The 26952-nt window shown below is 41.0% G+C and overlaps 1 protein-coding gene across 3 annotated transcripts in view; it reads right to left on the bottom strand.

The window, feature by feature from the left end:
• The window catches only part of LOC126995869 (trichohyalin-like), a 53012-nt gene extending 29585 nt beyond the window's left edge, over positions 1-23427 (bottom strand). For all 3 annotated transcript variants that reach the window (XM_050855764.1, XM_050855765.1, XM_050855766.1), the window contains exons 1-3: positions 23293-23427; positions 3661-3776; positions 442-3529 (exon numbers count right to left, since the gene is read on the bottom strand). In XM_050855764.1, coding sequence (XP_050711721.1) covers positions 442-3529; positions 3661-3776; positions 23293-23403 — 3315 coding nt within the window. In that variant the 5' untranslated portion in view covers positions 23404-23427. The remainder of the gene's footprint in view (positions 1-441; positions 3530-3660; positions 3777-23292) is intronic.
• Between the last annotated feature and the right edge of the window lie 3525 nt (positions 23428-26952).

The raw sequence follows: 26952 nt of genomic DNA, 5'->3' as shown, positions 1-26952 counted from the left end.
CCAAGATCCAAGAACAGATTGTGTTTACTGATCTATATATCCACTGAAAAACTTTTATACAACTATCTTCATATCAACATTAAAAATAAGCCTCTCCCACACCAGCCCAGTACCCTTTAACATGATGGAATCTTTCTCAGCATCCCCATGTTGCATATGGGCTGAATCAGGGAGTGTTGCTTGCTTGTGGACTGAACAACGATATACACTAAGTGAGGAAGGAGGAGGGGTTCATTTTCAAAGACAATGTGAACAGAGTATAGAATGATTGTAATTGATATGACCCTTCTCAGCATCCACCAATGATTTATTTACAGCCTATGTTGGAAAGAGTCCAAGGATTTCATGTGGAGTCACCGATGATATGCACAAAAAAGTAAAGGGGAAAGGCTTGTTTTTAAAGCTAATATGAAAAAAATTAAATTAAATTAAATACTGTACCAGTCTTGAAGAAAAGTATAGAGGTCGCTGTTTTGATTTTTCTTGGTTCCTCTTTCTTATTTCAAATTCTTCTTCATCATGCCTTTCTTCTTCCACCTCAGCGTCGTTATTAGATTCTTCTTCATCTTCAGTTACAATTGCATCCTCTTCTATAGCTCCCTCCACTTCTAATGTTTCTTCCATTTCTTTATCTAGTAGTATTTCTTCACCTTGTTCTTCTCCATCTTCGTATTCAAATTCTTGGTTTCCTTGTTCTTTCTCCTGTTCTTGCCGCCTCCTTACTGATGCTGATGAAGGAGGTGCTGCCTGTTGAAGATCTCTCTGGATGGTTTTACCCTTTACTGCACTTTTTACATGCTCCTGTATCATGCTACTTGCTGAATGCCTTGAACAATCAGATATTTCACTGTCTGCAATCTTGTTCTCTTCTTCCTCATCTTTTCTTTCTTCATTTCCTCTGCCAACTTCTACTTCATCCTCCTCCTCCTCCTCCTCCTCTTCATTATCATAATCATTTAATCCTCCTTCATCTGTTCTTTCTTCCACAATTTCCTCCTCTTCTTCAGCTGCCTCCACTTCTAATACTTCTTCCATTTCTTCAACTTGTTCTCTTCCATCTTCATTATCAAGTTTTTGTTCTTGATTTTCTTGTTTTTTTTCCTGTTCTTGCTTCTTCTTTGCTAATGGTGATAATGGATGTACTGACTCCTGATATTCCTCAAGGTTGGCTTCATCACTCACTGCACTTCTTCCAGCGTCCTGTATCATGCTACTTGTTGAACGCTTTGAGAAATCAGATATATCGTTATCTGAAAACTCGTCCTCTTCTTCCTCGTGTTTTCTTTCTTCAATTCCTCTGCTAACTTTCTCCACTTCTTGCTCCTCTTCCTCATCATCATTAAATTCTTTGACAACCCTTCTGTCTTCTACTACAACTTCACCCTCTTCATCTTCAGCTGACTCCCCTTCTTCCATTTCTTGTTCTTCACCTTGTTCTCCATCTTCATTTTCAAGTGCTTGGTCTTGATATTCTGGTTCTTCCTCCTGTCCTTGCCTTTCCCTTGATAAAATAGATGAAGGATGTACTGCCATCTGAAATTCCCCATGAATGGCTTTATCATTTATTGCACTAATTTCACAATCCTGTATCAAGCTACTTGTTGAATGTTTGGAAGAATTAGATACTTCATTGACTGGTATCTCTTCTGTTTCTTTCTCATCATCTTTATCTTCACTTTCTTTGTTCACTTTTTCTTCTTCCTCATTTTCATCCTTCTCATCCACCTTACCAACATCATCTAATTCTTCCCCATTTTTCCCTACTATAACTGCTTCCTCTTCTTCTTCTGCTGCCTCCACTTCTAGTTCTTTTACTTCTTGAATTTTTCTTATTTCTTCATCTTGTTTTTCTCTATCTTCATTATCAGGTCCATGGTCTTGATTTTTTTGTTCTTTCTTTTGCCCTTGCTTCTTCTTCATCGATATTGATAAAGGATGGCTTGCCTTCTGAAGTTCTTCCTGGGTGGCTTTATCATTTGTTGCACTTCTCACACAATCCTCCATCATGCCACCTGTTTCTTTCCCTTGTGACTCCTCTGTATCTTCTTTTCTTTCTTTACTTTCCTTGTTCACTTCATTGCCTTCTTGTGGCAGAGTGGGTCTAGAGAGAGGTGCTGCACTCTTGTCATGTTGGAATATGTTGGTGCTACAAATAAAGTCCTGTGAGGATGAAATGGTATCACTAGGTCCTGGTAAAGGCTCTACTGCTTTATAAAGTTCTTCCATCGTGGCTTTAGCATTTAATGCGCTATGTGCACAATCAGGTATACTGCTTGTCAAATACTCTGAAGTCTGAAATATTTCTTCTAATAACAAGTCATCTTCATTATCTTTAGCAAGTAGTGTCTCTTGATCATTCTGGGTGGACAAAGTGGAGAAGGAATCCATTTGATTAGTACCGGATTTGGAGGATTTGAGAAGCTGTGACTGTGCTCTTTTATCACTTTTTGACCATCCTTCAGGTTCTTCAAGAATTTGAATGGATGAATCAGGTTCTTGTTGTTCATCTCTAAAATATTTCTCTTTACTGTTTTTCCCACTTCTCATGTCTTCCTTCTCTTTTTCCCCTGACAAAGGATCCAGATGGTAAACACTGAACCCCTGGCTTTCCTGCAGAACAGAATGCATATCCATAAAAAAGGCATCACTTGAAGTAAGAATACTGGGGCTAACCCGATCCAATTCCCCTTCCTTCGTTTCACACACATTTACCTCTTCTGAGCCAGTATTCAGATGGGATTTTGAATGTTCTGTTTTTTTACATTCATTCAAAAGTAGTTCAATGTCCATGTCTTCTGTATCACTATGAAGCATGTAAGATGGTGTATTGTCATTATCATCTCTACTTTCCTGCTTTCCTCTCCCTTCCTCTTCTGTCCTATCCCTTTCTGGGACAGGTACATTGACTGGACTGGATGAATTTTCACTCTCTTCTTTTTCCTCTGTCAGAACAGAAGGTAGAATAAAATGTCTACATTCCTTTACACTATCACTGTGATTTTCCTTTTGTGTACAGACCTGAGATGTCTGGTCTGCTCCTTCTCTGATTCCTCTTTCCCTACCCCCTTCAGTCCTGACCTGTTGTGGAGCTGGTGTTGTCTCTTGGTTGTTGGTCTGAGTTGTCTGGTCTGCTCCTTCCATGTTACTTTCCCTCCCCCCTTCAGCCCTGACCTGCTCTGGAGCTGGTATTGTTACTTGGGTGTTTTGATTCTCATTCTCTCTTCTTTCATCTGTTTGAGCAGAGAGAGGAACAAAATAATTACCACCCTTTATACTTTCCTTCATTTTCTTTTGTTTACTAACATGAGAAGATGATTTGTGTGTTCCCTCTTCTGTGCTTCCACTTGTCCTCTCATCCCTTGTGATCCTTTGGGCAAAAGATCTTCCACAGCCATCACTTGCTTTTGTGCACTTTACCCGATCATCCCTCTCATCCATCGGTGCATTATCCATATCTATGTTCCTATCACTTGAAGAGGAAGACTGTTGCTCTGGAAGTGGTGGTGCTGGTTTCTTGTAGAAGCCATGTCTGAAAAAAGAACATAGCTAAGTTGATAACAGTAATGCTAAAAAAACTAGTAAAGGGACACAGTCAAAAGACAACAAAAAATAAGAAAAAAATACCAATGTTAGATTCGGCAAGAATGGAAAAGAACTTACTGCTTAGGTGGATGGCTGAACACATCAGAGAGGTGTTTCGGGAATTTGTCCAGCTGGTGTGACAAGGACTTGCGGAAGTGTTCTTTCATTGACTGCCAGGTCCTACCTGGACACACCTGAAACACAGTGGTGACAAAAAAATAAAAGACCTGAAGAAGACAGATGAAGTGAGGGCTGGACATATACAGTAAGCCCTTGAATAATGAGGCTTTAAAATTATGTTGAAAAATTGTAAAATTATTACAAAATAAAAATGTATAAAATGCAAAAAAAATAATTGAAAAATGTCTTACTGTACCTGCTCTTTGTTATGTTCGCTTTCAATGCTTGTTTAGTGTTATTATTTGACAAATGCTAAAAGAAACCTGCATTAGTAAATCATTTTCAAAAATGCGATACAATTATATCGCCATCTTAACCCCTTCATTACCGATGGCGTACCATAGTACTTCATATAAAATTTTGGCTAAGGAACCGATGAAGTACATACGTACATCATATGCTCATTGACGATACACAGGACTTAATTTTGGGGGGTTTGTATGATTTTTATGACGTACACTCAACCCTCGATTTGCCGGACTAAAAGGGGGGAAGGCTTGTCCGGGAATGGCAAATGTCCGGCAATGGAAAATGTCCGGGGGTCTACTCCCTTGACGGACTTTACCCTATATATGTCCGGGAAACACAACCCACCCCCGGACTACACCTCGCATAGCTGTCCTATACTGTCCTGTAATATAATATATTACCTTCTACAACATGCACATATACAACATACATATACTATATACAGGTACTGTACTGTTTTGGGTGGCATCGTTGTGAAGAAGAGGTGTATCCACGACAAGCGTCAGCACAACACTAACTCAGACGCGCCAGACTTGTGTACAGTCCAGTACTAGACGTGTATGTCCGCCCGCGCTGCCATCTAGTGCCCGATTTGCGAACTTTGTCTGGCGCGGTAGTTTGAAATCGACTTGTCCCGGACTTTTTTTTTTTTTTTTTTATCCCACGGACTCTTGTCCGGCAAATCCGAAATCCGGCAAATGGAGGTCCGGCAAATCGAGGGTTGAGTGTAGTGACAAACTGACTAGTTGGCACCTTGTGTTTCAAGGACATTGGGGACGTTGCCCTTAGGGGGGTACGATGTGAAGCCTTGGGGTGGTAGCGGGGCAGTGTGCGATTGACACGTGCCGCGTCATGGCGTCTTTTTCTCCATCTGATAGTGATTCTGAGCGCGATATGACTCTTGAAGGTGACTTACAAGAGTCAGATGATAATGAAACTCAGTGACTTACAAGAGTCAGATGATAATGAAACTCAGTGACTTACAAGAGTCAGATGATAATGAAACTCAGTGACTTACAAGAGTCAGATGATAATGAAACTCAGTGACTTACAAGGGTCAGATGATAATGAAACTCAGTGACTTACAAGGGTCAGATGATAATGAAACTCAGTGACTTACAAGGGTCAGATGATAATGAAACTCAGTGACTTACAAGGGTCAGATGATAATGAAACTCAGTGACTTACAAGGGTCAGATGATAATGAAACTCAGTGACTTACAAGGGTCAGATGATAATGAAACTCAGTGACTTACAAGGGTCAGATGATAATGAAACTCAGTGACTTACAAGGGTCAGATGATAATGAAACTCAGTGACTTACAAGGGTCAGATGATAATGAAACTCAGTGACTTACAAGGGTCAGATGATAATGAAACTCAATCAGAAGGCTTCATAAGTGACTTGGATGAAGACTTTGCCAGAGAATGACAGTGTGGCGAGTAATGACGAGGAAAATGAGAGTGATGTGAATGGTGACGATGAAGAAACACCACACAGCCCCACACTCCACACACCCCTACACTCCTTTACACTCGTGGCTGATCCCTTTGCTGATGATCGTCCTGGCACTGTTCCTGCCCTAATTGAGGATTTTTCTGGTGTTCATCCTGATGTACCAAGGAATGACATGAGTGCTTTGGACTTTTGATTTAGATAGTATACATCTCGTGAACAAAATCTATCAGAACACGTGAAAAAAATACAAAAATGACTAAATATGGGTGTAAGGATAAATATAAACTACCCCTGCGAAATTAGGAGAAGTGCAGGAAAAACTCAGTGGGGGGTGGGGGTGGTTCAAGGAGTCGGTAAAGAAGGGGAGGGAGGGAGAAAACACCAGATGTTTTGTAGCTGCAACTTTGTTAATATGTTACAGCAGACTGAATGCTTGGAGTTTTCTTCCAGTTTTTATTATTCATTTGATAATTTTATGATCCAAGTTTTATTGAAAACTCATGCATTAGTAATTAATTTCCAGTGGTATGAGGTGAAAAGGAAATGCTATATGAGAGAGAGAGAGAGAGAGAGAGAGAGAGAGAGACCACACAGACCCCATGGTCCAGACTAGGTGGTCTGTCCTTAAACCTAAGTGATTCTACATTAATCAGAAGGCTCCAAAACAATGCATTTCAACTCTAGTTGATATTACATTAATCAGAAGGCTCCAAAACGATGCATTTCAACTCTAGTTGATATTAAGTTGATGGAAGTGACGGTCGAGCTTGTTTTTGAAGGAGTCAATCGTGTTACACTGGACCACTGACGGTAGGAGCTTATTCCATTCTCGCACTACAACATTAGTGAAGAAAAATTTGGTGCAGTCTGAATTTACTTGTCTACATTTGAGTTTTACGCCATTGTTCCTCATACGCAAAGTGTCATCGATCATAAACAATGTTGATCTGTCTACATTTGTGAAACCATTAAGTATTTTAAAACATTCGATCAGTTTTCCTCGGAGGCGACGTTTCTCAAGAGAGAACATGTTAAGGGTGGAAAGCCTTTCTTCGTAAGATTTGTTGCGCAAGGAAGGGATCATTTTTGTTGCCCGACGCTGAACACCTGCTAATTTAGCAGTGTCCTTTGCATGGTGGGGAGACCAAAACAGTACCACATATTCCAAGTGGGGTCTGACTAAACTATTGTTGAGTGGAAGTATTACATCTTTATTCTTGAATAAAAAGTTTCTTTTAATGAAGCCCAACATTCTGTTCGCTTTATTTGCTGCATCGATGCATTGCTGTGAGAATTTGTGGTTTGTCGTAATTTTGAAAGAGAGAGAGAGAGAGAGAGAGAGAGAGAGAGAGAGAGAGAGAGAGAGAGAGAGAGAGAGAGAGAGAGAGAGAGAGAGAGAGAGAGAGAGAGAGAGAGAGAGAGAGAGAGAGAATCAGAATTTCAGAATCAGAATCATTTTATTTCCATAAAAAAGGCTATTCTGTACATATAGAACATAAGATATACATTCACTAGAAATATTGTTATAAAAAAACAAAAATATAGGAATCAAACTAGACAGGTATCAATGAAAAACTAATGATGTACGAAAAAAAAATACGAGGTATGTAAAAAGACTGTGAGAAAGGGAAAACAAAACTAGCATAACAAGGAACTTGTATCTGAGTGTAGCCTTAAGGACCGACTTGGCTTATAGATCTGTCACATCATCGTTAATGAGAAAGTCCTTCAAACGTTTTTTGAAGCCGGACAGTGTGCTAGAGTCTGACGTGTGGGGGCAGGGCGTTCCACACTCTGGGGTCCAAGACGGTGAGGGAGTGCCCACCGGTGTCTGTGTGGGTGAGAGGTACGTGTAGTCTGTGTTGATGTCGTGTTGTGTAGCTGTGGCGTGTGACTTTGTTGTGTGTGGGGAGGTGCATGTACCACTCAGGAAACATTTTGTTTTTAATCTTATACACATGGATGGCGACATCAAAAATAATTTTTTTGTCCATTTCGAGCCACTCGAGCTGGGCTATGAAGGGAGTAGTGTGGTCAGATCACCTTGCTCCGCCGGCAGATATCTAAGCAGCGAAGTTTTGTAGTTGCTGAACTCGGCGTAGCAGCGTGGTGTTCATGGTGCTCTACACCAGGAGATAATAGTTTACAGCACTGAGGGCCCTGGACTCTACCACTGTTTCCCTGGTCTCACTTTCAAATTTATCCTTGACTGTGTTTAAGAACAGTAAATGGCCCATGGCTCTCGTATAAATTTCGTGGATGTGTACATCAAAGTTCATGTGACAGTCTATTGTGACACCAAGGTTCTATACTTGTGTGCTGGGAGAAATGGATATATTGTCAAAGGTAATTTTAGTGTCTGAAGGTATTCTTCTGATGATAGGTCTGGTACCAATGAATATACACTGTGTTTTGAGTTCAACATTAAGCCGTTAGCATTAAAGTAAGCCTTTGATAGGGAAAAAAGTGCCCTCTGCTCTTTCGATGAGGTCTGGAAGAGTGTCTGCAGAGCCGGTGTGTACAAGTTGTGTGTCGTCACCGTACTGTCTGTCATCGCTTCCCAGAGGTCATTGACGTAAATATTAAAGAGGATTGGACCCAACACTGATCCGTGAGGGCCTCTGAAATTATTAGTTGCTGTTTTTTATATTGTGTTGTTGATTTTTACCACTTGGCTTCTGTCTTTCAGATAATAGCTGAACTAGGTGTCTGCTTGTGCTTTGGCGAACTTTTCAAGAAGAGTATTATGATGCATGCTGTCGAAGGCTTTGGAGAGGTCTAGGAGCGTGACTAGTGACAGTTTCTTATTATCCATGTTAGAGTACAGCTTATTAGTAACAGTGGTTAGGGCTGTTTCTGTAAAGAGCTTGGGCCTGAAACCGTGTTGATTTTAGAGAGAATCTGTTAATTGGAGGAACGCAGTCAGCTGTTGGGTGACGATTTATTCTAAGACTTTTGAGAGAGAGAGAGAGAGAGAGAGAGAGAGAGAGAGAGAGAGAGAGAGAGAGAGAGAGAGAATTATACGTATCACCGAATATCCGATTAACATGACTCTCTGGCTGTTTATTATCTTGCATTATTACTCTCAAATCTCTCTCTTCATGTACTTTCTTTAATATTTCACCATCTCCCATTTTATGTCCATTTTGGTCTTCCTTTACTTTTTCCTATTTCCATAACATATGACATTTCTTCACATTGAATTTCATCTCCCATTCCATTCTCCATTTTTAAATTTTGTGTGTGTGTGTGTGTGTGTGTGTGTATTTACCTAGTTGTATTTACCTATTTGTAATTTTACAGGGCTTGGGCTTACGCTCGTGTGGTCCCGTCTCTGTATCTATAATTATCCAACTGTTCCTTGAAGCTCTGCACACTCTTCGCCGATACTATTTCTTCACTTAGTTTGTTCCAAACCTCTATGTTTCTTTGTGGGAAGTTATATTTCTTTATGTCTCTTGAGCATCTTCCCTTCCTCAACTTTTTACTATGTCCTCTAGTATTCCTGCTGGAAGGTTCTTCTCTTAGTAGCAATTTCTCGTTATCTACTTCTTCCATTTTACTCAATAGCCTATATATTTGTATTAGGTCTCCTCTTTCTCTTCTTTGTTCTAGTGTTGGCAAGTCCATTTCCTTTAGTCTCTCTTCATATGTCAGTCCCTCCAGTTCTGGAACCATTTTTGTTGCCATCTTCTGTATTCTTTCAAGTTTTACAATGTGTTTCTTCATATGTGGAGACCACACTGTTTCCGCGTATTCTAGTTTAGGTCTGATCATAGTAGTTATTAATTATTATTATATTCTTCTAGAAATCTCATCCATTGTTCTTTTATTAATTTCTCACATATTTTACATACTACGCTGGTCAGAGACACCAGTCTGTAATTTAGGGGTTCTTCCTTTTTTCCACTTTTGTATATAGGTACAACTTCTGCCCTCTTCCACTCTCTAGGCACTATGCCAGTTTTTATTGAGCACCTAATGATGTCATATATCAGGCCAACTAACTCATTTCTGCATTCTTTAAGTATAAAACCTGAAACTCCATCCAGTCCCACAGCCTTCCCTTCTTCCAATTCCCCCAATAGTTTTTTTTATCTCCTCTTTATCTATTTTGACCTCTTCCATATATACATCTAAGTTGTTTTCTTGTGGTTCATTAAATAATGATTCTTTGGTAAACACTTGCTGGAATTTTTTGTTAAATAATTCCGCCATGCCTTTGGGATCCTCGATCTCTACATTCTCTTCAGTCAGTCTTTCAATTTTTCTCTTGATTTAATTTTTCCATTTATAAATCTATAAAATAGTTTAGGTTGTTCTTTACACTTTTCCACAATATCCTTTTCATATCGTTTCTCTTCTTCCTTTCTCACTTTCACGTACTCATTTCTCGTTGCCTTAAAGTCTTCTCTGTTTCTTTGATTTTTGTTTCTTTTTAATCTTGACCACGCTTTGTCTCTCTTTACTTTTGCCTTTGCACATCTTGCATTAAACCAGTCCTTTTTAGCCCTCTCCCTCAGTCTGTATTTTGGTACGAACTTCATAACACCTGTGTTTTACGCCTTCATGAATATATCATACTTTCCTTGAACTTCGCTTGTACTCATTAACTCTTTCCAATCCATTTCACCAAACAACTTCTTGAGGTTTTCCACCCCTGCTTTCCTATAGTTTAATCCCCGCCTGGGGGGGACTAAAATTCCCCAGGAGGACTCCCTTCTGCTGCCCGACCCGAGAGGTGTCTTGATAACTCCGAACCTCTCTGAATTTCACCCCACCATTAATTTAAGACACTGTCATTATTTATTACTAAATACATCTGTGCTTCTCTTCTCACTAAACTCTACCAACTATGTAAAATTTTTGACTATTTGAATTAAATCTCATCCCTAGAGATTTCAATGTTCCTACCAGCTTTGGCTCACAACTTGCTTTATCCTCAACGACCTAGAGCAGTAGATGGGCACACATTTTCAACACCCTTCCTACCTCAAACCCTTCTGCTTATTCTATATTAGCAACAAAAACTAATGCTAATTGAACTTTTTACATTTCTTCAAAATCGTAAATCAATCTATTCTACTAACCAACCAAAATTCTTTCATTAAAGAAAATGTCAAAACCTTGCTTTCCATCTAGCCAAAACATCTCTCCAACTTCACTTCTTCATCTTCTCTCCCACTCAGTCCTGACGGCAACACTCTCTAGGCTGAACTCTTCTCAAACTTTTTCTAAACTCCACTCTTCTGCCTGTCAACATCTACCTTCCTCTTGCTGGAAGTGCCTGTACCTGAAAGGTGACCGCCCAATCCCTCAAACTACCGTCCCTATTGCTTTACTTTCTTGTCTATCTAAAGCTTTGATTCAAAGCACCTTTCCACTCTTTCCTTCTCTCTATCTGATATATGGGTTCCGCATAAGTTTTTCTGGTGATCTTCCTAGCTTCTTTAACTGACTCTTGGTCATCAATCTTTGCTACCCTCCCTCCCACGGTTTCCTTCTCTTCTTCTCTACTTTATCAGTTTCCTTTTTTCTGACCGCTCTATTTCTGCTAACAGTGGTGTCCCACAGGGTTCTGTCCTGTCCTTCAACGCCTCAAAAAACAACAGTTCTTCCACCCTATCCCTCGACACAATCTTCCTATCACCTTCTCAACACTAAACATCCTCGGTCTATCCTTAACTCAAAATCTTCAACTGAACAGAGTGGCAGGCTCTTCTCGCATCATCAGCCTCCTCCTCATACTGATAGTCTTCCACGCTGTAAAACTCTGAACAATCTCTTTCATCATCTATTTCCTCCCTGCCGCGACTTGAACTTTCAAGAGGAGGGTATCAGTTATAAGTCTTGTCTTGTTCCCTTCCTCCCTCCTCCATTTCCATCTCTATGAGCACGTGATCACTTTTGCCCAGGGGGCAATCATACCTCAATTCATCCTTCACGTGAATTTCTCTTGTCAACACCAAATCCAGTCTTGCCGGTTCATCGTCTCTTCTTTATCTAGTGCTTTCCTTCACCCTTTGTATCATCAAATTTTCCATCATTAAATTTAAGAATCTATTCCACTACCATTGCTCTCAAACCTCTCCCAGTCAACCTCTTTGCAACTGAAATCGCCAACTAGTATTACTCCTTTGTTTGCCTTAAGTAATCTCCTCAAACTCTGTATGGTGTCATCAATCATGTTTTCATAATCTTCTTTACTCCATGATGTAGTTTTGGTGGTACATTTGTTACTGCAATCGTCATCCTTTCTCTATTCTTGTTTTCCAAGCTTTCACTCACTATCTCTGCTTTTCCTTCTCCATATTCTATTGATTTTACTAATAACTCTTTCTTTATCATTATCACCACTCCTCCTCCGCCTTTGCCCATTCTATCCTTCCTCCACACATTGTATCTTCCATCTAACTCAATTTGGATGTTTTCTTTTAGTTTAGTTTCAGTTAGGCAAACTATCATGGGATCCATCTCTTTTAGATAATCTTGCAGCTCTATTTTACTAGAGATCAACCCATCTACATTTGTGTACATTATTCTTATTCCCCTCTCTGTATCTTTCTTATCTAGTTTTCGTGTGTGTATGTGTGTGTGTGTGTGTGTGTGTGTGTGTGTGTGTGTGAGAGAGAGAGAGAGAGAGAGAGAGAGAGAGAGAGAGAGAGAGAGAGAGAGAGAGAGAGAGAGAGAGAGAGAGAGAGAGAGAGAGAGAGAGAGTCCTTAGTTGCCTCCTCCCTTCCATCTCGATTAAATCATTTCTATCCATTCCATTCATATTCCTATACAATGTTATCAGGTCTCCTCTTTCTCTTCTTTCCTCCAGTGTTGGTAGGCCCACTTCCTATAATCTAGTTTCGTATGGCAGGCTTGATAGTTCTGGTACTACCTTAGTCACAATCCTTTGAACCCTTTCAAGTTTCCTTATGTTCTTTTTCTGGAGTGGTGACTAGACAACTGCCACATACTCTAGCCTAGGTCTAATCAATGTTGTTATTATTTTCTTCATCATGTCCCCATTCAAGTAATGATGTTCAACCTACTATTGTGCAGCAGACAACATATATGTTTCTCCGAATTACTTGTTTATATGCTTCTCAGGTGTCAGTGTATCTTGTATTACGATTCCTAAGTCTTTTTCTTCCTTCGCTGTGTTGATGATGACCCCTCCTGGCTTATACATTCCACATAGTCTATTTTTACTCTTGTCCATTATCATTGTATGACACTTCTTTGAACCCCATTTCCCATTTTTTAATCCATTCATGTATCTCATTTAAATCTTCTTGCAGTTTATTAAAATCATCCTCATCTCTTATTTTTATAAGCAGTTTGGCATCATCTGCAAACATACTCATGTAACTCTTTACTTTTTCTGGCATATCATTTATATATATTAAAAACATTATAGGTGCTAACACTGATCCCCGTGGAACTCCACTTGTGACAGTTCTCCATTTTGATATCTCATCTTTCAACATGGTTCTCATTTCTCTGTTTGCTAGGGAATTTTCATCCATTCTGTCATTTCTCTCCCCAATCCTCAACTATTTTCTAATTTCCACAGCAGTCTCTCACATGGAACTTTATGAAATGCCTTTTATAGGTCCGTTAATATGCAGTCCACCCATCCATCTCCCTCCTGCACTATCTTTTTTTCTTTTTCCGTATACGCCTGTAACGCCGGTAGGCTCCCTTGAGGGGCCTGGATAGAAGTCGGCCCCAGCCCGTCATGGCGCAGGCAAGTGATTATAGTGGCACCATCTTCTCTTGGCTCATGCTGCCCCCTGGAACTCCTTGATTCACTTGGACGGTTTCCTCAAGAGTCCGGGTTGATGGGTGGTCTTCAGGACAGCATGTGGGTAGTTTTAAGCCACTCAGCGGTGACTGAAAAATCTGAGGTGATAGCGTGGGGATTCGAACCCGCGTCGTCCATCACGCGGCGAATGTGGACCCAGCACGCTACCACTCAGCCACCACTCATGAGTAAAAACATATTAGATTTGTGACACAAGATTTACCTTGTCTGAATCCAAATTGACTTTCATTTATTATTTTCTCTCTTTTTAGATGGTCTAGCCACTGTCTTTTAATTATTTTCTCACACAGCTTGCACATGACGCTTGTTAGAGAAACTGGTCTATAGTTCAGAGGCTCTTTTTTTGATTCTGCTCTTATACAATGGGACCACATGTGCCCTCTTCCATTGTCCTGGGACTTCCCCAGTCTTGACTGAACAACTTATAATGTCCTGAATTGGTTCTATTAACTGTTCACTGCACTCTTTCAGTACTTGACCTAAAAAAGGCCACTCACACAGCTCTCCTGAACAGAGTGGAGTCTAAGGCTCTTCGTCTCATCAGCTCTCCTCCTCTCACTGATAGTCTTCTACAGGTATCTCTCGATTTACGCGAGTATTGCATCCTTGAAGAGGTCGCGTAAATCAAACAAGAGGTAGGTTTCTGTCGAAAAATAAATACCGTATTTTGCGGCGTATAACGCGCACCCCAAACTTTAAAACAACAATTTTGAAAAAAAAAAGTTCTTAAAATGCTCAGAAATATGTACGGGTTAAAGAACATTGACAATGTACAGTTTCCCGAAATTTATATATTTTTGGTGTAATCTTTACTGCTTGAATTGACAAGTGTCCTTGAGTAAAGCAATGAAAATGGCGGCCGAGCTGGTGTTGTGAGAAATACATCCCCATAAACATACTGATGATGCACAGCTTCTGATATCATAATAAGCATATTATTCCCACCATCACTCGTAGGTTATGACAGACAACTAGGCAAGACACAATTCACACGGTTCTGGTGACACGCGGCATGCAGCTGTTTGTTGTTTGGGTGTGGTTGTGTGGTTTTCAAACAATGCAAATGGCGGCCGGGCTGGTGTTGCGAGAAATATCTCCTCTTACATACTGATAATGTACAGCTTCTGAGATCACAATAAGCGTATTATTCTCACCATCACTCGTAGGTTATGACAGACAACTAGGCAAGACACAATTCACGCGGTTCTGGTGACACGCGGCATGCAGCTGTTTGTTGTGTGGGTGTGATTGTGTGGTTTGTAAACAATGCAAATGGCGGCCGGGAGTGAAATAACTCCTCGTACAAGACTCATTATGTGCAGTTTCTGATATCATATTTACCCCATTATTCTCACTAATATTAATAATTAATAATGAACACATGGATATTTTTTTCCAATATGATTCTTTTATGTAGCGTGTACTGCTCCTTAGTCATACAATCGTAAGCCAGCTGTGACATCAAGATCAAGATCATACAAATGGCCCCCGACGGGAAAACAGGATAACAGGAGGGCATGGGCAATCCTCCACCGATTTAATTTTTGTATAGTAGTTATTTGATCGTCCTGTATTCTATGGTAACATATTATAAGACAACCATGGACTATGAAGGATCATTAACAATAATAAAGGTAAGTTTGCAGTTGTTAATGGAGAAGACGAAACTCAGACCCTTAAAAACACTCCAAAGAAGAAAAAAAATCATTAAAAATTTGTACATTCGGCGTATAACGCGCAGGGCTAAACTTTCAGGCATTTTTCATGTGAAAAAGGTGTGCGTTATACATTCAGTGGAGAGAGAGAGAGAGAGAGAGAGAGAGAGAGAGAGAGAGAGAGAGAGAGAGAGAGAGAGAGAGAGAGAGAGAGAGAGAGAGAGAGAGAGAGAGAGAGAGAGAGAGAGAATATCCATATCACCGAGATATCCAATCAGGCACTCAGTCTCAGCCTCACTCGTCTGAGAAAAAAATGAGGGACAGCATGAGCGCCTGGCTAGTATTGGTACCGGTACCATACCGTATAGCTGGTACCGTTAGTACCGGTACTGGTACCGTTTTCTTTTCTGTGATCGGTGATCGGAAGTTAGTTTGTGAAGTTCCGATCTTCACAGTCCGATTACATTTTACAAAGATGATCCAGTCTTTGCATTCCGATCACAAGTTGCTGTTCTGATCAGATCGGAAGATCGGACGATCAGACTGATGATCGGAAGTGCCCAGCTCTGCCTCTTACTGATAGTCTTCTACCTCTTAAATTCCACCGCCATGTTGCATTTCTTTCTATCTTCTATCAATATTTTCATGCTGACTGCTCTTCTGAACTTGCCAACTGCATGCTTCCCCCCTCCCGAGGCCCCGCTGCACACGACTTTCTACTCAAGCTCATCCCTATACTGTCCAAATCCCTTGTGCAAGAGTTAACCAGAACCTTCACTCTTTAATCCCTCATGCTGGTAAACTCTGGAACAATCTTCTTTCATCTGTATTTCCTCCTGCCTATGACCTGAACACTTTCAAGAGGAGTGTATCAGGACATTTCTGCCGAAATTGACGTCCCTTTTGGCCACTCCTCTTAACTCTTTTTATAGGAGCAGTGATTTGCGGTCTTCTTTTCACTATTTTTTTCCCATCGAGTTGTTTCCTTTGCTGTTAAAAAAAAAACATAAAAAACATTTTTCCTTAAATATGTCTATATATTGTTCTATGACTTAGTTTTCTACTCTAATTTAAAATCAACTCAGTTACTATTTGTGACTTTAACTTTAGCTTAATCGGTCTATTTTTCCTTTCCTCATGTTTTCCTGGTCTTATCACATCACCTCGTCCACCTCCTCTGTCAACCTTCTGGCTTCTTCATCTAGGCTTGTCAGTATTTCTTTCATTTTAGCAATTTCATCTCTCTCTGTGCCCTCATTGGGATTTTCTCCTCCTTAACTCCCATGATGATCACACTCTTCTTTTCTGCCAATTCTCGAACCAAGTCTTCCATATTTCTCATTACCTGGACAACCTCACGCTCCATCTCCACTTTTCATTCCCTTTCTTGTTGCCCCAAGATTTCTTTGAAACTTCCTTTCTCCTTTTCATTTTCTTTTTTCAAAACATTTACTTCTACATCAACTAATTTCTTGATCTTATTTTCCACTTCTACTTCAATGTCAATACTTACCTTTACTGTTTTCAATATTTCTTCTTCAACCATTACTGTTACCTTGTCATCAATGCTATTATCACTGGCACTTCCCTTTTTCATTTCTTTGTTTTCCTCTCTTGATTTTCTGACTTCTTCCCCTCTGGTAACTAGCTCTTTCTTCGAATCATCCACAATGTCAACAAACTTTCTTAAGTCTTCCCTTAGACCCCTTACCTTCTTCTTTGGGTCATTTATCTATTTCTCCAGTCTTCTGATGGTTGTCCACATTCCCAGAGCTGGCACTGGGGCAGGAAGAAAGCCAATAAAACCATAATCAGCCTCGTTCACAGTATCCTGGTCTTCCCCACCCAACACCATCTTGCCTGAGCGGGTCCGGCGAGTTCCGATGAAATTGTTTACACTTCCATCAGCAACTTCCCTTCAATTCCTTCGTGTTCACCTATCCCACTGGGAGACAGGACCCACTCAACTGCCCTATCCTCATGCCATGACCCACAAAAAATAGGCAAATGCATCAAATTCCTGGTCCATACGCAGAGCTGGTCGGCATGATGTTTACGTCACAGCTGTGTGAGTGTATTTACCTAGTTGTGAAATACAGGAAAAGAGCCGTACTAGGCTCGTGCTGTCCCGCCTCCATAACGCTTATTATCCAGTTTGGCTTTAAATTCATGAATCGTTTTTGCACACAGTCTCCTCATCAAGTCCATTCCATGTTGTTATGCTTCTGTATGGAAAACTGTATTTCTTGATGTCTCTCCTACAGTCGCTCTTCTTCAATTTCTTACCATTGCCTCTTGTCACACTTCTGTCACATACCACTAGGTCTTCCCTGTCCAATTTCTCCAATCCCTCTTGTATCCTATACAATGCTATTAGGTCCCCTCTCTCTTCTGCTCTTCAGTGTTGCAAGTCCCAATTTCTCCAGTCTTTCTTCATAAGTATGTTTATTCAGAGTTTCCAGTAATTTAGTCACTGCTCTTCGTATTCTTTCCAACTTTCTAATTTCTTTCTTCAATCTAGGTGACCACACTCATGCTGCATATTCCAGTCTTGGACGTATCATCGATGTTATTAGTTTCCTCACCATTTCTTCATCTAAATATGTAAATGTTGCTTTTATGTTTCTAAGAAGATTGTATGTTTCCCCAGTTATCCGGTCTATATGTTTTCCAAAGGATAACTTGTCTGTTATGATCACTCCCAGATCTTTTTCTTCAGTTTTTTTCATGATTCTTTCATTACTCAGAGAGTAGTTCCCCGATATTCGTCTACTGCTCTTACCAAACTCCATCACGCTACACTTCTCTGTATTGAATGTCATTTCCCATTTGCGTGACCATTCGCTTATTCTATCGAGATCTTGGCTCAGGGCTACACAGTCATCTTCATTAGCCACCCTCCTCATTATTTTAGCATCATCAGCAAACATATTCATATAGCTTGTCACCCCTTCAGTCATGTCATTAATATAAGTTACAAACATAATCTGAGCCAGCACCGATCCTTGGGGGACTCCACTCATCACTTCCATCCAGCTTGATTTATTATTCCTGATTACTGTTCTCATTTCTTTCTTCGTCAAAAAGTCCACAATCCAATCCAATACTGAACCACCCAGACCTCCAACATGATTAAGTTTCCATATTAATCGCTTGTGTGGTACTTTATCAAATGCCTTCTTTAAGTCCAGATACACACAATCTGCCCAACTGTCTCTTTCCTGTATTATATCAATTACTCTTGAATAAAAGCTGATCAGATTAGTTACACAAGACCGTCCTCCTCTGAATACGAATTGGCTATTTGTTAATATACTGTATTTTTCTAAATACTCCACCCATGTTTTTTTTATAATTTTCTCACACATCTTTGCTACTACACTTGTTAATGACACTGGCCTATAGTTCAACGGGTCTTCCTTACTTCCTCCTTTATGTATTGGGACGATGTTAGCCCTCTTCCAGTCTCTCGGTACCTTCCCTTGTGCTAGTGAGACATTAATCAAGTTGCTCAACTTTTTAGCTATTTGCTGGTTACACTCTTTTAGCACCCAATTTGATATACCATCCGGTCCTGCTGATTTCTTCGCATCCAATTCTTCCAATAATTTTCTAACTTCATCTGCTGATGTTTGTATTCTCTCCAGACCAACTCTATTCCCCGGCACTGCATCTACACCTTCAAACTCACTCTCCCTTGTGAACACTGTTTGGAAAGTTATTCACCACTTCTACTATTTCGCTTATACTATCAAAAGTTTCACCATTAACTTTAACTTTCTGAATCTCATCTCTATTTTTCAACTTTCCATTTATGAACTTATAAAACAGTTTTGGCTGGTCTTTGCATTTATCTACAATATTTTTCTCAAAATTCCTTTTTTCTTCTCTTCTTATTTTGACATAAGCATTCCTCTTCCTTTTGTACTCATTCCATAGAGCCATCCTCCTATTTTTTCTCCATTTGTTCCATGCCTTCTCCTTTTCCTGCTTGGCATCCACACACTTTCTATTATACCACTCTTCTCTTGATTTCTGGCCTTCTTTCATCCTTGGTACACACTTTTCCACTGTGTGTGTGTGTGTATTTACCTATTTGTAGCATACAAGGGCTGAGTTTAACCCCCAGGGTGCCAGCGCCGTATATTCACGGTGGGGGGTAGGTGCACGCTGTGTGCCAGCGCCGTGTATATACGGCGACAATTTAGAAAAATTGACGTGGTCTTATTTTGACTGAGAAGCTTTTCATACTTTGTCAGGACACTTTTCATACCTTTACACCTCACAGTCACTGATCTTCACCCCTCCACCAAGCCACAAAGGATCCCAAGGGTACGCGTCCCTTTCCTGACCTGACCGCCGTGCAGGGAGGATGTCTCGCCACGCAAAGCATATTTTGCGAACGCCCAACTTTGCTCGTGCCCTTGATGAGGCCCCTAGTGACTTTACGGATAGTGATGCGAGTGACTTTGAGTATGATAGTGACCTTGATAAAGATTATACTAGCTGTCCTGGCTGACGAACTCCTTACAACAGAAGATGAAAAGGAAGCTGCAGTGGTTATGGTGGCACAGAGAGGTGAAATGCAATGGAAACACTTGTATGTGCTTGTTTGGGCCGCCATATTTGCTGATGACGTCATCACAGCACGAAGGCGCTCCAACTCTCAAAGCTGGGAGCCAGCAGACGTGCCGAGTTGGCAACTCGTGCTGCCGCGTCACGCGTCTAAGATCACTCGGGACAATCTGAGAGTCCTGATTCCCTCTCAGAAACGTAGCCCAGGAGTGTTTTTAAGGGGGGCACTAATTTTATAAGGATTTTCGAATAATACGGGGATCCTGGGTCCCTAACCCCCGTACTATTTGAGGGACGACTGTATAGTCAATCGGGGTAAGAAAAAACAGACAATAATTGTTGAAACTTACCAAACAGGAAGTGACAGAAGAAAGAAGTGAAACTAAAAGTGATACAAAGCAGAACAAGTTACAAGAAGAAGAGAAGACAGTTTGTTTACCACGTGCGCGTGAAGGCGGCAGTGCTCTGAGGTGGAGTTTATACAGCCTCTTTTAGTTTATCATGGCCTCCAAGCATTCCTCCACGTCTTCTTCAGGCAGGAAGTGATAGAAGAAAGAAGTGAACAACCTAAAAGTGATACAAAGCGGAACAGGTTACAAGAAGAAGAGAAGACAGTTTGTTTACCAGGTGCGAGTAAAGGCGGCAGTGCTCTACAGAGGAGTTTATACAGCTTTTTTAGTTTATCATAGCCTCCAAGCGTTCCTCAACGCCTTCAGATGTGTATAACTATATAACAATGCTTAGAAATGCCTTAAAAATCCTTTTTTTTTTTTTTTATTCGATTGAGATGGAAGAACGAAACCCTATTTTCCCTATTTGATTATAGTCCTGTCGATCGCGGATCACGGGAAACTTGTGGAACCAAATACCCGTGAATGGTGGGGGGCTTCTGTATATAGTGATAGTGGTAGCTCAAGTGGTGAGGAGAGTGAGGTGCCAACGCCTCACCACTCGCATTATGCCCAAGCAAGGAGGGTTTTCGAACCCTCTGCTGCCTCTCAGGCCACAAGGCCAAAGTTTGATAGACGAGCTCCCTGGGGCAAGTAAGTCAATGGGATGTAACACTCCAAATAACGGAAACTTCCGGCGCCTAGAAATCATGGAAATTTTAAAAGTCGAGTAGTAAAATGTATCAATTATGTGTTGTCTAATCATTCTGAACACTTTTCCGCAAAAAAAAAAAATCCAAATTTACTTGGCACCAGGGGAAGGTTTTTGCAAAAAATGCTTGGCACCTAGGGGGTTAAGCTTGAACAGTCCTGTCTCCCAATCTATATCTGTCCAACTTTTCCTTCATTATATTGACACTGCTTGCTTAAGCAATGTCATTGCTTAGTCCATTCCATGTATCCACACTCCTGTATGAAAAATTGTACTTCTTTATGTCTTTCAAAGAAGTCCCCTTTCTCAATTTCTTGCTGTGTCCTCTTAGATGCCTCCTCTCTTCCATCTCGATTAAATAATTTATATCCAACACGTCTATTCCATTTGTGTTCCTGTACAACTCTACCAGGTCTCCTCTTTCTCTTCTTTCTTCGAGTGTTGGTAGGCCCAGTTCCTCCATCGACAGTAACTTCCTGAGTTTCGCCCTTGCTTTGTTCCAAAGGAATAGTGCTATACTCGAGGATCGAGAAACTCGGGGTATTGAAAACACTGAAAAAGCGCTTATTTGTTCCCATCCGTGGAGAAGCTGACTTTTTTTTCCACTTTACTCCCTTGATTTCATGAAATACGTACCTTGGAAAATGGAAGAAAAACTCACGGGAAACTCAGCTAAATTCTAGTTAGAATCTCAGTCACCAGCATGTTGGTTATTTCCTCATGAGGTCAGCAAGTTGTGGTAACAAGAAGAAAGTGTCCCGCTGATCGGTCCAGTAGCTATCCATGTGTTTATTCAAGTACCACAATGAGTCCCACGAAGCTAGATAAGCTTGGAGTAACCAGGTTAAGCAAGTCTTGAACCCGAGTCTTGCCCAAGCGTAGCCACTACCTCATCGTGTCTGAGTCCTCACTGCTAAATTCTTGTAGCACTTAACAGTAGCAAGCTGTAACACACTCTCCCTTTGTCTCAGAGCTAACCACTCACGAGCTAACAAATGCTTTCTTTTATTTTTTTTTTCCTTTTCTTCAGCAAACATAAAGCAACTGCGGCAATGTCCGGATCCATTGCTTGTTTTGCTTTTCAGCTGATATATCCCAGAATGAAACAGCCCTCCATGTGACCAAACTTGAGGATAAATTCAAGGCAGAAAATTGCCAGGAGATAATTTTGGTGGGAAATTTCTGAGAAGCTAGCTCTTTCCTCCAACCGCATTGGCGGTAGGGACAACCGGCAACTCTTAACTTTTCTGGGTGTGCGTCACATACTGCCAATGTCGGTTTCCCGCATTCACAACATAAATAAAGCAATCACCCTGTACTGACATGGCGCCGTCTGCTAAGGTGCGGCTCGTGCTGCCGTCACCCAAGTTATGGACTTATTACTGCAGTTAAATGAAAGGAAGAAGTGGTTGTGGGCACGATCATGGCTTCAAAGAAGGGAGGACGGGAGTGTTTACCCAAACTTCATCAGAGAACTGTGCTGTGAAGACAGAGTCCTTCTACAATTTTCACAGAATGGAAAAGAGTTTTTTGAACTGTGGTTCCACAGCAAGGGGTGTTCTCTTATCTTGTCGATTAAATAGCAAACAAAGCAGCTCTGCCAGTCCACTGTATGAGTCTTTTGGTGGGCCATTTTCCACTGCTCCTCACTCCTCAGCAACTGCCGCCATCTGTTTGCTTACATATAGCTGAGCGGTTGCTCGTATCCCCAACCGTTTTCCATCTGTATGGACAACCGACAACTCGCTTTTGGTTGGACGTACAAGCAATCACGGTTGCCAATAGCCACAATGGTTAGAAAAAAACGGCCAGTGTGACACTGTCTTATGGCAGTGCGCATGATGCTGACGGTAGGTAGACGTGACCTGTACATGCCAAAGCAGTGTGAAACTCGAGGCGATAATGCACGAGTCTGGATGGCAAGAATTTAAGGCATCACCTCAGTAATGTGATAGGGAGACACAGAGGAGTCCCTGACCTGGAAGCAGTAATCATTCCACAGTAAATCTGAAAAATGACTCCAGATCGTCCCACCAAACCAGTACATAATGCCAGAAGCACCGTCTCCTCATTGGGTCCAGAGGCTGCAAAGGAGCGATAGGACAATGCAAAAATAGGGTTGTGATCAGACGAACTCAGCAGATAGAGCATTTTAACAGCATAAGCTTAAGGATTAGGGGCTAGGAAGAGGTCTAGAATATTGGGTGTATCTCCAAGGCAGTCGGGGATACATGTGTAGGGTGCTGAACCAACTGGTCTAGATCATTGAGGAGAGCAAAGATGTAGGCTTGTTCACTTGGCTGGTCAGTGAAAGAGGAAGAAAGCAAAAGCTATTGGTGAACACTGAAGTCTCTTAAGATGGAGATTTCAGCAAAGGGCCAGTGCAACATTGGGGTTATCACAATTTACCTTCCCCAGGTTTTCCAAAGTACCAATTTATTGACCATCCTGAAAGAAAGGATGAATAGCTGGGTGGGATGCACACTAACTGCCCAGGTCAGTATTCAAACTCAACCCACAGATTTGTAGTTAGGAACGTTAACCTCTGCACCACAGAGATAATCTTGTACTGATTCATGCTCAATCACTGTTCTATGAATAAGGAAAACCCATAGGTGAGATGGAGAGCAATGCACAACAAGAAGCACCCTATACAGCAGAGGACAAAAGCTTACCTCCTCTTCTTCCATCTTCTTCCATATAATGTTCCCATTCACCTTGTCGTGCAACTTCTCCTTATGAATGTACGCCAAGATTTTGAGCTTTTCAATACTTGTATAGGCCATCCTGCAAGTAGAAAAGTAACTTGGATCCTCTAAAACATTCTTTACACTATACATGTAGAAGTAAAGTTGGAGGCTTATGCTAGCTGCGAATGGTCTTGGTGCTCATCTCCATCACATTGGCCCTTGAGCCTCTGGCAGAACATAACCCAAGGACACAGGGCTAGTGGAAACATATAAAATTTAAAATTAGTCCAGGTTTCCTTAGGTACTCTTTTATCGACCAGCCTGAAAGAGAGGATAAAAAGCTGGGTGGGCTGTGCAGCAACTGCCCACACTGGGATTCAAATCCAGGCCGGCTAATTCATAGCTAGGTGTGGTAATCACTTCTTTACAGAGTCACTCTACAAGGATGGAGAAAATACAAGAGTTAAGCATTCAAATGCAAATATGAATACTTCAAATCTCTAGGAATATGGATACAAAAATAAATAAATAAATAAATAAATAAATAAATAAACAAATAAAAATATCAAAAATAAATAAATACTATTCAAATATCTAGCCTTAGATAGCATCTTTCCCTAGCCCCTCACACTACCCCACTACCCTGCCTCTGTCCTCATGAGCTTGTTTCACCCCAGCCCTTCATTTAGTTGACTGTTCACCTATGCAACATTGTGCAATGCAATAAAATTGAGCTACCATGCTTTGCCAAGATGAGGGCATTACCCGAACGCCCCTCCAAGTTGTTGCGTGGAAGGTTTTGACAGGGCAACAGAGTTTGTAAATACAGGACACGTCGTAGTTATATGAGTGACCAATGTCACCTCTTCTGCATTTTCTTATCTTCTGCAAATGTTTAGTTCAACTGTTGCCGCCTAAAAGAGGACAAAGGTTATTAGTGCGCTAAGGCGGATTATGACTGATTACAAGAGGTGTAATGTGGTACATACAATCATATACAGAAATCCCTCACCATATTGCGGTTCACTTATTGCAGTCTCGCTAAATCGGGGATATTCTAATTGTATCGTATCTTGGATTTTTCACTATATCGCGGGATTTTGCAGTTTATAGGTATTTTTATATATTTATTATTTCAAATATTCTTACGGTAAAATAAGCATTTTCTAGCCTGAAATATTTTTTTTTAATTATATATGTTGTTAAAATTATGTTGGTTTAAAAGTGTAAAAATTGTTTAAGAGTACAGGAGGTCCTCGACTTACGACGGAGTTCCGTTTCTAACGACGTGTCGTAACCCGATTTTTTACTTTCAATTTTCCATCGTGGCCTATTGCGCCGTTAGGTTTTTCCCTGGTTCACTCCTCTCACACTTCCTTTCTTCTCCCTCTCAGTCCCCGTATTTTTCTCCTTCCTTCTCATTTCTTTCTTCTTTTCCTTTCCCCTCCCTCCCAGTTTTTCTCTTTTAATCTCTTTCCCTCCCACTCGCACCTTTTCCCTCTCCCTTTTTTCTCACCTTTACCTGACCCTCCCTCCCTCTCTCTCTTCTTTTCCCGCCCCATTTCCTTCACTCATTTCCCTTCTTTCCTCCTTTCTCACACCCTCTTATATTTAGCCTTATCTCTCACTCCTCCCTCCCCATTAGATTATATGAACACACACACACACACACACACACACACACGTCGGTCAGCTGCCGACCTGTGTGGACGCGAGTGACGGAGCTCCGGGAGATTTTATTTTTTTAGCTTTTAGCTTTTTAGCTTTTTAACTTTTTTACTTCTAACGTTTTACCTATTTTACCCTGCTGGCGCTCAGAGGACGCGAGAGGATGGAACCCAAAGGGATTTTTAAGTTTTTAACTTTTTGACTTTTTGCTTTTAACGTTTTAGCTTTTTAATGTTTGCCTATTTTACCTATAACCTCTGACACACGGGGGAGGGCATTACTGGCGCTAGTCCCAGAAAGAGGTTGGGAGGAAGGGAGGAGGAGAAAGCGTTATATAGTGGATACTGGAAAAAAATGGAGAACCGTACCGAGCCCAAGATGGATCTGTTTACGCCGCCTTCACGTAAACAACATTTGGTAGCTGATTTCTTGGGTTTTGAGGAAAAGAACAGTGAATTGCAAAATAGATTATTGCAGAGAAGAATGAAAGGGTTGGAGAGTGATTTTGAAGTGGTGATGAAGATGGTGAGTGAGCTGAGGAGGGAGAGAGAGGAGGAGAAGAGAAAGATAAGTGATCTACAAGCAGAAGTGGTAGAGCTTAAAATTCAGATAACAAAATGCTCTGAGGGAATAAAGGAAAGCGTGGATTTGGTGGAAAAGATGAATAAGGAGCAGGATAAGTGGGAGGAGAAGCGAAGTGAAGAAAAAGTGGAAGTGGAGCAAAGAGTCAAGAATTTGGAACAGAAAGTTGATAAAGATGGTGAGATGATGCAGAGTGAGAGTGTACAGAGCTTTAAGGAGATTGTGGAGGAGAGGATGGCTGAGAAGGTGGTGAAGGTAATCAAAGAAAATGAGGCACTGGTAAGAGGCACAGTACAAAGAAGAAAAGAATTGTGGCTCAGTGTAAAGTGCAAACCCAACAAACAGAGAGGGAAAAAATCTTGAAAAAAGATGAAGTGTAAGAAGATTATTGGAGGGACAAGAAGAGGAGAAGTGACCTGTGAAAGAAAAGAGATACTGTCAAAGGATTGGAAAATACAATGGCGAAAGAGATAGACCAATTAGGATAAGATTTAAGGCACAGAGCGAAGCAGAAGAGGCCCTGTCAGGAGCTTGGAAGCTAGCGGGAGAAGACACCAAAATGATGTGGCTGAGAAAAGATCTAAATGAACAAGAGAGAGACAAGTTGAATGAACTCAGAGGTGAGGTTCGTGATTTAACCCTAGAACACGGTCGTTGGTAATAGTACTATCAACACCCACACACACCCAGGTCGTAGGAGCCTCAGCTATGGGAATTACAGCCTGCTGGTAGCAACACATACTGTACAGGAGAGCGTCAAAAAACGTATATTTTTTGTAAGTGAAAAATTAATGATTTTGCAAGTAAATTTTATTTTTTGATCGCTGTATCGTTGTCTATAAACACTAAATGATCGAAAAATTATAAGATTTATGTTTTGAGGGGGTAGGAGGGGCAGCATGGTGGACAGAGGAGGGCGAGGGAGTAGGCAGGGAGGGGTCTTGGGGTGGGGAGTCACTGGAAGTGGAAGGGTGTCGTGGTAGGCCGACGAGCTGGCTACCACTTGCTTTGTGAGGTGTTGATGTACCTTTTTGTCTCTTATTTGCCCTCATCTGAAACTCCATTTCATCAAACTCCTCACTATCCTCATCAGATGATGTGGGTTGCTCATAATTTTTGTCAATATCTGAGTCATCAATCCAATCACTTTCCACATTATCCTCTTCATTTTCACTTTCACTTGCCGGTAATGAAGTTATATCTGATAAACCGGTCTTATTCATTATGTCCTGCAATTGTTCATCAGTTAAACTCTTCCGAGAAAATCAAATAACACATGGCTTATCACGAGCGTGGGGCCTACTCAGTCACTGTATGTTTATACGTTCTCACGTTCCTAAGGTATATTCGTACGGTAACACTGTTCTGGGTATACCTTACCCCAATACATTTGCA

Source organism: Eriocheir sinensis, chromosome 9 (assembly GCF_024679095.1).
Source record: "Eriocheir sinensis breed Jianghai 21 chromosome 9, ASM2467909v1, whole genome shotgun sequence".
Lineage (NCBI taxonomy): Eukaryota > Metazoa > Arthropoda > Malacostraca > Decapoda > Varunidae > Eriocheir > Eriocheir sinensis.
Note: the sequence above shows the minus strand (reverse complement) of the source record. Positions and strands in the feature narration are given on the sequence as shown.